The sequence below is a fragment of the Agrilus planipennis genome, unplaced genomic scaffold, assembly GCF_000699045.2.
Source record: "Agrilus planipennis isolate EAB-ADULT unplaced genomic scaffold, Apla_2.0 scaffold5, whole genome shotgun sequence".
NCBI classification, from domain to species: domain Eukaryota; kingdom Metazoa; phylum Arthropoda; class Insecta; order Coleoptera; family Buprestidae; genus Agrilus; species Agrilus planipennis.
Genome location: NW_020442468.1, coordinates 3,709,245 through 3,719,725, shown reverse-complemented (window position 1 = coordinate 3,719,725; position 10,481 = coordinate 3,709,245). Strand labels below are relative to the sequence as shown.

Genomic DNA, 10,481 nt, shown 5'->3' with positions numbered 1-10,481 from the left:
TCGAATTAACATAGTAATTGAAGATAAAATTGAATTTACTCCAACAGTAAAAAAACATATAGAACTGTTGCTACTTCAATTTTATCTCTACAAAATAATAAACTGTCTGTTATAAATTTAGGAACGCTGACGACAATGTTTCTAAATTGTTACGAAAATGTTTTTTCCTTTTCGTTCGACTAACTCACTTAAATGAGTTTTTTGGAGAAAAAAATAAAACACTACTAGGTTTTTTCCACAGCTAAACGACACGAAAATATGCATACCTTCGATATTATTTATAATGCACGTACATATCAAACCGTATGTAACATTTAGTTAATTAAATTTTTACCATCCATTTCATACTTATTAAAACTTCTAGTGTCCCGTTCTTTATGTTCTATCTTACTTATATACAGCAGAATTAAAAAAACAGTATCAAGTCAGTAATTAGCCAATTGAAGTTTATATCTATTACTTACTAAAAAAAAAAAAAGAGGGCGAGCCTTTACTTTAAGAACAAATACATTTAATCAATTAAAACTGCTTCTAAAACAAAGGGTATTCAGTTAACTTNATATATTTTTTTTTCAAAAACGGCGACACAAATGACTCACAGTTACGCGATCTTTCAAAACGTTTTCACAACCATTTTCTGTGTCTGTCTTACTGTACAAAAATTTTTGCTCATCTCATGATACAACACATGTATGTCCGTATGTATGTATGCATTTATACATTTATACGAATGCAGCATTTACATTACAACCGTACAAAATACGCATTTTGAAAAAGATAAGCGAAACTGAAAAATCCGATTTTGTTTTAAATGCGACGTTGACGTTTTGTATTACATGTCTCTTTATAATTGTTGTTTTTGTTATTACGACAATATAGAAGAAACGACGTTGGAATTCATTTCTTCAGACGCGGTGGGTCTTTCGAACTGCTCCCGCGTCTAGGTGGTGCTGCTGGTTGTCCCGTGGATGCCGCTTGATTCGGCGGTGCCATCGCAGTACCCGGGGGAGCACTTCCAAAAAAATAAAACAATAACGTACATCACGAAGACACTACACGTTACCCCCACACAAAAACTACTGAACATATGATTGCTATCAATGGTGATGAGAATGATGTAACTCACGTAAGATAAGTTTGATGCTGGGGTTGGTTGATTGGTTTGGTGGTGGTGGTGATGTAGGACAATTGGGAATATGTTATGTATGAAGCGAAAAGCGAAAATATATTTAATGCAAGCATTTGTTGCTCCTAAAAAAGAGATTAAGTTAGTGTAAAAAGTTTTCCAACATTTGTAAATCATAGAATCTTAAAATAAATAAATCGTAAATATAAGCAAGATTTTTTTTTATTAATTTCCCCAATACTGCACACTCAATTTCCCAAAAAATAGAGGACTCGAGATGGAGCGTTTAAATAATTAAAAAAAAAATGTCAGCAATAAAGTAACTCTACAGTAATAATTCTATCAATGGCCGACGGGGGGCATTTGTTTTCTTTTATTGAACTCGAAGAACTTGTAGGGTCTTGGTCTTTTACCACAAAATGAAACAAATTAACGAAAACGACAAGGGGGGTCACTTTATTTTTTCGATATGTTCAATAATAAAGCCAAATCGGTTGTGTGAATACTTTTTCCAGTCTTAACATGTCTCTTACAATTGTTTTCTACTAATCTGGAAACATTAAAATTTTTAGCAAAAAAGAAAACTAAGGATTGTGGTAGCAGCAAAAAATACGTGAATGAATGAATAAATAAATGAAGGAATAAAATTCAAAACGCATATCAACATTTAACTTGACTTACTTAGTTTGCTTGGCGTTGCTGAGATCAGATGTTGAGGCGTTAGGGGCCTGCCCGGCGCGTAGCCTCGTTGACAGTCGAAGTTCTCGACTGTCATACAGTCTGGGAGAATCTTATAAAAAAAAAAGAGTAAGCAAATAATAAAAGAATTTGCATATTATTAATTTAATAGATTAGAAACATAAGCTATTTATAAAATTTTAAACTTTTGCAAATAAAAACAAAAAATATTATCCATAAAACCTAAAATATTTTCCAGTACCTAAACCTTATCAAGAGAAAAATATCGTTGACATTAAATTAATTGCTTTGGAGATTGTTAAAGATAGGTAAAAACTTAACCCTTTATCTGAAACTTTTGATTTGTGCATTTATTAAGTAAAATTATGAAAAAACTAATCACATGTATTAGCTTCTTCTATTTAAATGTGTTTGTTACTTATATAAAGAAAGAAGAAACATTTAAAGTTAAATATAACAATAAAGAATAAAATTTTGAGGCCCATGTTATCAATTTTAATAAAAAGATAAAGTAGATTTAAAAAAGTGTTTCAAAGGATAATATATCGTAAAAGATGAAGATTAAAAGGTACCTACTATCACTGTGGTGACTTGCGACTATTTGTTATTATAAACTTATTACTACACCCCAACGATAAGACGTTCCGCTTGTTGTCGATTCACGTGTTTCCTTGTAGCATAGTCACGTTGTTAAATTGACAAAATTTCTGAAGCTGCACCAACGTTTTAAACAAAAAACTGTTAAAATAATAACAGCCTCACTTACACGAGTATGAGGTGAAACGTAACCCGTTTGAAAAATTATAGGCAGTACGCACTGCTTAAAACTAAATAACAAAAATTAAAATCGGATTCGAAAATTTTACATTTGGCAACAATGCATCTTTTTCGTGGGTGGGGCATGTATTATAAATAGAGTCCGGGATCTCCCGCTGTCGGGCAGATACTTCCTGACAGATACGTAAAGAGGTACACTCTGCTTATAATACAAATGCACGCAAACATGTGAATTCAACGACACGTGACAAAAGAAGGAAATTAACGACACAATGGTTAAAACAATTGAAAAATAATAAACGAAAAAAAATAAATTGAAATATACAACATACTACTTGTAATAACATCCTCTAAAGGATTGGGGGTGGATGCGTTGTTTTGCACTACATCCATTCTATCATGGGGCCTTCGTCCTCTCGTTTGTGGAGCGGCAGGGGCATTAGAATCGAGAAGTGTAAGATACCGTTGTCCTGAACGCACACCCTCATCACCATGTCCACCACCTCTGGTGCCTCCTGTTTTCAAAAACATGTTTTATAATAGCAAAATATTACGTCATTACAAATTACAATAATAAATGTAAACCTTCTAGAACATTCCTTAAAGTAACATGACGATTATTATGCGTTCAAACTAAACATAAATAATTTTTAAAACAAAATACAAAAATATTTTTGAGGCGAATCCAACTTACGTAAGGCATTTTTGATCCTAAATTTCTTCAATTTGCGCGTAAGTTTTCCTTGTTTAGCGTAATTGTCGTTAAGTTTTTCTTTTAGGCATAAAAATTTCTCTCGACTTTTTGTTAATTTTTCAAAATAGCGACCTAAAATTTCTAGTCCGAGGGAGAAAATCATTTCCGCCTCACTGTCGAATTTGTAAACGTGAACCATCGATCCCATTATTTTCAAAAAATCGAAAAAATTAAGAGCATAGCCGAACAGAGAAAGAAAACTTTTCCTCTTAACACGCCACCAATCCACCAAAAACCTTTGAAAACTAAATTACTTATACCGCACTACCGATCAAATCGAGCAACCTTTCCACGACCAAGCATTACTAATAAATCTTGCGCATTCTAGAAGCCGCATGCTTCCGTACATCGTTCATAAAAATAAACAAAAACATGTTAAACATTTACGTCCCTTCTTTCAGTTTCCGCAAAAATACAAATTTCTACTAACTTTCCGAATTGCGTTTAAAATTCCCGCCGTGAATTGGAAATTCAGACGGAAACACTCCGAATCGTTCCATGTTCTGGAATAAAGCTACGTCTATCTTTGTTTGTAATATCGCCAGATATTGTTGCCTCTCACCTTGTATGTGATCACATGTATGAGAGCAAGAAACGAAAATACAAGAGAGAGATAGAAGAAACAAGCTCGTTCGACTTCAATATCAGCTGTGAACTTTCAAATAATACAAATACGACCTTGGTGTATACATATTTGTGTACACACGACGTGACGTGTTGCCGTTGCCAAATACAAACAGCACACTAGCATAAATACATATACAATACATGCAGTATTGGTAGAGGTCAGAAATATTCTATAAATACATAAATGTATGTATACACTGTCATGTCATTTTATAATATAAAGTGCACTAACAATAAATCTTCTCAATATCGATAGTGATACTTTTTAATGAAAATTAAATCCTTCAAAATTCCCATATTTTTTTTACAAACATAATTTTACTAAAAACAACCGAAAATTTCAAAATATAAGTATACCTACACTTTACGTGTGTAACTACAAGTTCCTTTTAACAATTTTAGTCATTGCTCTATACCTATAATTGATATTAATCTGAAAATGTTACCACGAAAATACTTCATTGTATGAATAACAGTTTACAATACGTGAACTAATTACTAACACACTGGTGCAGAATATATTAATTAAAATATGTTTCAATTTTTTTTTTCTGTAAATATACAAAAAAGGTAATAGATAATAAACGCTGTTAAACTGTTTTTTTTAACGCTAATGCTTTTTGGTCCGAATGTGGTTAGATTATGTTCTACATAACAGCGCTTAAAAAACCAAAAACACGTTTTAACACCTAAGTTGACACCCCCAGTAAGTCACTATATTAGCAATCCGTAAAAAAATGTCGCCCTGGCGAGATTAGAAGTAGTTATTCATTTTCGAGTTCACCTACCGATAATTTTATTAATTGTATACATGATAAAAATAAGTTAAGTATCACAAAATAAAATACATTAATTTACTTTTGAAAATTGAGGTAAACTGCAATAAAGACAAAAGACTTCTTGTAGCAAATAAAAAAATTGTTTTCTTTACCATAGTGATTCGCACCTGTTTCATCCGTTTTAGTTACACTTTCTACCGATTACAAGTTCAAATTTTATCGCAATCGTATTTTTTTTCTAATTGTAAAATGTCAGAAACCTGGTTTATAATGAAAATAACCCATTATAAAATAACTGATAAAACGCATATAGTTAGTTTTGTTTGGCGTAAGTGTAACGTGATTGATGAATAATTTTTATCGCATCTATGTTAATTTAGGTAAGGCTTAAAGTATGTACAATAATTATGGAGTTAGTTTGTAAATCAACAAAAAACAAAATGTATGCACATGATAAACTCACCAAATTTGAGCATATTCCAATCAAAAACATAATCATAAGTGAAGCCCTGCCTGTGGAAGAGTGTTCTAAATAATTGCCTGAGATAACTGTAGTCCGGCCTCTCTTCAAAACGAAGCTGTCTACAGAAGTTTAAAAACGTCGGAAATTCTACTGGATAACCCTAAAAAGAAACATAAATTTTGGTATAATATACATATATTAAGTTGGTGTTATAGCAGGATGATGAAAACCTAGATAGAAAAAAAAAATACAAATGAAGGGGTACTGGAAAGTATAGGAGCACAAACGACGCTCTCAAGCCAATAATGGAAAGAAGAGGTAGGATGGATTAGTCAGGAACATGAGTAAAAACGTGCAAAGAAAGACGTATATTAGATTACTGTTTGCAAATCGTAAGAGATTGAGTAAGAGAGAATAAGAGACTGATGATAATATAATTTTTTAAGAACACACTAATAAAAATAGAAAGTTTAAAAGTTTCAGCAACATTTCCTTTTTCTTTACTCATCTGTTACTTACTTTACATAATTCTTCTATAGGCGTTGACATTTTCTTTTCGGAAATTCGTTCGTATTTTTGCCGTTTCGTGGCAGCTTTCAGTCCTTGCCAGGGCAGGGAGCCCCTATTAAAATACATGAGAACGTATCCTAGGGATTCTACGTCGTCTCTCCGGGATTGCTCTATTCCTAAATGTGTGTTGATACTGGCGTACCGAGCCGTACCTGTTGATAATAAAATAACAATCATACACCAACAACGAACTAAATGAAATAATAACTCATTTTAATAACAAACTTTTTGAGGAATACAAAATTAAAAATTTTCAATTATTACTATAGTAGTATATGAGCAGAAGACCTGCAACTTACAAAATAATGCAAAGTAATGTCCAGCAAGTATGACAAAACTTCTTTGGTTCGTAACAATTGCATTTAAAATGACTATTTGTACTTTATAAATTCTCTGATTAATGCACTAAACATCCTGGGTTATAAAAATTACATAAAGACGCATAAATTTAGTTTAGATTAAGATCAAATTGCTACATGTTTGAACTTAAAAAAATCTTACCAGTGAGGTTTTTGTTTTCTCGGTATGGTATGTGCATATTTGTCCGGCTATCACGATACTTCTTGGCCAAGCCAAAGTCAATTATATACACCAAATTACCCTTTTTCCCTAAACCCATGAGGAAATTATCGGGTTTGATGTCACGGTGAATGAAATTTTTTGAATGGATGTAATCTATTCGACAAATCAGTTGGTCGGCCAGTAACAGAACTGTTTTCAACGAAAAACGCCTCGAACAAAAGTTGAACAGGTCCTCCAGAGACGGACCCAACAGTTCCATTACCATCACGTTGTAATCACCTTCTGAACCACACCATTTTATTTGAGGTATTCCAACTGGAACAATCACAACAATTGATTCAATCAATCTATATTTTAATTACTTATATTATGTTAAATAATTATTAACTTTTCTTATTGTTAATGAAACACCATAAATTGACACTGCAGCGTTCGATTCCATATCAGTTTGTCATTTATATATTTAATTTTTCGCATTAAACCGTAGAAGTGGCCAGTCATTCTCTTATTCAATTATAATTACAAGTATAATAGCATTGTCGTAGTTTAGCAATAAAGTAAATTTAATACTACACAAGAAAACTTCTATTGATGATTTTCCCTCATAAATTTCATTAAATTCAAAATCTCATCATTTGCTAACTTAACAATTACATGACAAAGAATGTTCTACATTCATAAAACAATGTTAAAAAATAGTTTCATTTAAATTCAAGAACATAAAACCAATCTAAGATAGGCAATTATAAAAAAAAAAGTATTGCACACTTTATTAATTATTCTACTATTCAATAAATTATTAGTCACATACATGCAAACCAAACAATAATTATAATTCATTGCTAAAATTAAAGGTCTCAAAATTTTGATTATACCACTAAAAAACCGCATATCAATACAATGATATTTTTTGCAAAGTTACAATACCTTTTGCTCTTTTATAATAATTGGATACCTAAGCAAAATGTTAACAACATGAAATCAAAAAAACTCATAACAGCAACTGCAGAAAATTATCATAAAACAGATTACATACTCAAAAACAACAAAACACAAACATAGAAGAACCCGCATATTTCAATAATATTATGTATAACTGATTGGGTTGATTTCATATTCTTCTATACATGTGTATCAAATACGTGAACAATGAAAATGAAGTTATGTAAAATAATAGGCCCAGCACACAAGGTCAAAGGTGCATATAAATGCAGTAGGTTCGATAAAATTGATAACGAACAGAATTTTTAGCTGAGTTGAAAAAAAAAAGCAGTATAAATGAGTTTATAGTGTAACCAACTGATAATAGACAAACAGAAATACTTAAATCGTAAAACTCCATTCATCATCAAGAACTAAAAGGCACACGAGAAAAATATTATTCGTACCACATAGGTATTAGAACATCTACATTTACTTATAAATAAAATATTGCTTGCTTCCCAAAATAGTTAAAACCCAATTAGGTACAAAAGGTAAATACTGATCAAGCATTTGTCCCCAATATGAAAAATATTTAAATTATGAGGAAGTAAAGCAAACACAAAAATAAACACAAATTACTTGGTACATAGTAAACATTGTGCACAAAATATTTTGTCCCATTCTTAACATTATATACTGTTAGCTTAAGTAAAGGATAGCTTTAAATAAAAGCGTCATACTACTCATACATATAGTGGTCTAATTTTAGATGCTGGATATCTAGAAAGACCTAATTAATATTTTATTATTATTATTATATAACTAATAGTGTGTATTAAACCATGCATTATGTTGCTTTCTTTGTATTGTTTATAAATGTCATGGGAAAACAAAGAAAACCAGAATTATTAATTGATCAAACAGTACTGTCTACATAGATAAGTTTCAAGTTGTTAGCAAACAGGATGATAAACCTAAATGGGCAATTTAACATTGATAACTATGAGTACCAATGTAGCAAATATTTTTATTTGTTAGTTAATGAAAATAGCACATGTAAGGTAATAACTTACCACCGCTTTGCATCAGTTTGTAAAATTTTGCTTCTATGTGTAACTGGGGATGTCTCGTTTTGACACATTCTAGTTTTATAGCAACTTCTTCCCCATTGAGTATACTAGTTCCTAAAAATAGTAAAACAGAACATGTTGAATGTTAAGGGCACCTTATGTATTCTGTACTTCCAAAGAACAACAAAAATCATTGTTTACAACCGACACCTGATTATAGTCAACCGAAATTGAAATTACCTAAATATATGTCTCCGAAAGATCCGGATCCGATTTTCCGACCGAGTCTGTATTTGTTCCCGACTCGGAGCTCCATTCCAAATACTAAATTTAATGATGAAGTGACAAAAGACACATGAAATGTGAAGTTCTCTCAGTCGGCCATGTTTTACTAGCCAACTACATACATTTGATAGAAACTTGACGTAGAGCTGTATGCTAAAAACACTTTTGTCTGTACCGTAAATCGAACAACGGAATGTTGAAACGATTTTCCGACGTTTACACCCTAAAATGGCTATCACAGATTTGTTAAAAAATGCAAACGGACCCTCGAAATGCAAGATTTCCGCAACATCTTACTCGATACACGCCGCTGACAAACTGCAGATGGGGCAATCAAAACGTTCAGTTCATGTGCGATAGATGTTTTACACAACAAGAATGAGCATCAATCTGCGACAAACGTACCTGAAACTAACGGTGCATCGAATTAACATTCAATGTAAAACAGTATGCCAACATATGCCCGTGATTAATTCGGAAATGTAACCTCTGATAAGATGGTGAACAATATCATAGACTTAGATATTTTTTTAACAATCTAATTTAAATTGGCTTTTATATAAAATCTTTGTTAAATCATAGAAGTAATAATGTTGTACAATAATCAGTTTTCATTTAAAATAAATTAAATATTAACAAAGTAGAACGTGTAGCGTTACGTAACAGGTATTTGCAACAGGTATCTGTATGCAACTTCTATTACTTATTGAATTCCCAGAAAAATTACATATTGCATAAGGCACTATACGTTTTTTAACAAGATTATTAAAAATAATAAAAAAATAGTAAATTTATATTCAAAAATGTTACGAACTGTAAGTGTATGCGGTTGATAATTTATTCATTTTTTTTGTCCTTATTTCTTTTACACATGCAATTTATCATCAAAAGTATATACTTATTGTGTTAATTCATATACAAAATGAAAGTAAAAAATTATTAACTGATATTAATCGTGTAACATCATAGATGTTTAATACTCTTTTGAATTTATAATTTTCTATGAAAAATCGTTTATCGTTATATGCAACCCGTTGTGATTTTTGCGAAAACCAACATCAACGTATGCAACCCATTATGAATTTTTATGAAAAGTCAAAGTCAACATATGCAACCCATCCTACAGAACTAGAAAGAATTGGATGTTAAGAGTCGTCAAATAAACAGCTCTCATTAACATTTTATAATTAATACAACTGTTTTTTTTTAAAATAGCACCTGGAAAAAGCTGTTAATGTTTTGCAATTTTAGAGCAATCAAATTTCCAATTTTAACAACACTTTCTTTTTAGAAAATGTACAAACATACAGCAAAGAAAAAATGATAAAAACATTTATTTCTCTAATAGTGATGCCATCTGTCATGTGAATATAATGAGCTTGTTACGTGATTATTAAAAACAAATTAGATTAAAAAACCATTAGCTTTTAAGGCCGTAGGTAATAATAATAAAAGTTATGATGAACCGACCTCCCTTTAGCATTTCAACGGAGAAGAGGTCCACACTCTCAAATAGAACAGCACATTCATACTACGTACCGCCACCAAATGAAAATAATAAAAGCCTTAATAAGGAATTCGAGACTTTATCACTATTATCATTTCATTTCGTTCTTTTCTCTCGTCTATTTATTGTTTACGATACTTTCTTTTTTGATAAACACTTTCTTTGCAAAAATAAAACGCTTCTGTACAAAAATATTCTTCAACAAGACCCTTTATGTACAATATAGAAGAAAAGCTTAATTATATTAAAAACCAATAGTGATAAAGTCGATAAATGTTACTCTTTTTCAGTGTTAATAACACTGTACACTCCTTAATAATTTATAAATAATAATAATAATAATAGGTACATAATAATACGAATATAAAAACATTAAAA

At 31.0% G+C, this 10,481-nt stretch overlaps 1 protein-coding gene across 3 annotated transcripts; it reads right to left on the bottom strand.

The window, feature by feature from the left end:
- Window positions 1-559: 559 nt before the first annotated feature.
- On the bottom strand, window positions 560-8,986 carry LOC108736247 (casein kinase I). 3 transcript variants are annotated; one of them, XM_025981367.1, is made up of 8 exons: window positions 8,552-8,968; window positions 8,315-8,425; window positions 6,297-6,632; window positions 5,745-5,947; window positions 5,226-5,385; window positions 2,935-3,117; window positions 1,808-1,916; window positions 560-1,012 (listed from the first exon to the last, which is right to left on the bottom strand). In XM_025981367.1, the coding sequence occupies exons 1-8, from the start codon at window positions 8,625-8,627 to the stop codon at window positions 898-900; spliced, it is 1,293 nt and encodes a 430-aa protein (XP_025837152.1). In that variant the 5' UTR covers window positions 8,628-8,968; the 3' UTR covers window positions 560-897. The 3 variants fall into 3 exon arrangements, with proteins under 3 accessions (XP_025837152.1, XP_025837154.1, XP_025837153.1); XM_025981369.1 differs by lacking the exon at window positions 560-1,012 and adding an exon at window positions 1,019-1,251 and having other exon boundaries at window positions 8,552-8,982; XM_025981368.1 differs by lacking the exon at window positions 560-1,012 and adding an exon at window positions 1,333-1,676 and having other exon boundaries at window positions 8,552-8,986.
- Window positions 8,987-10,481: the final 1,495 nt, after the last annotated feature.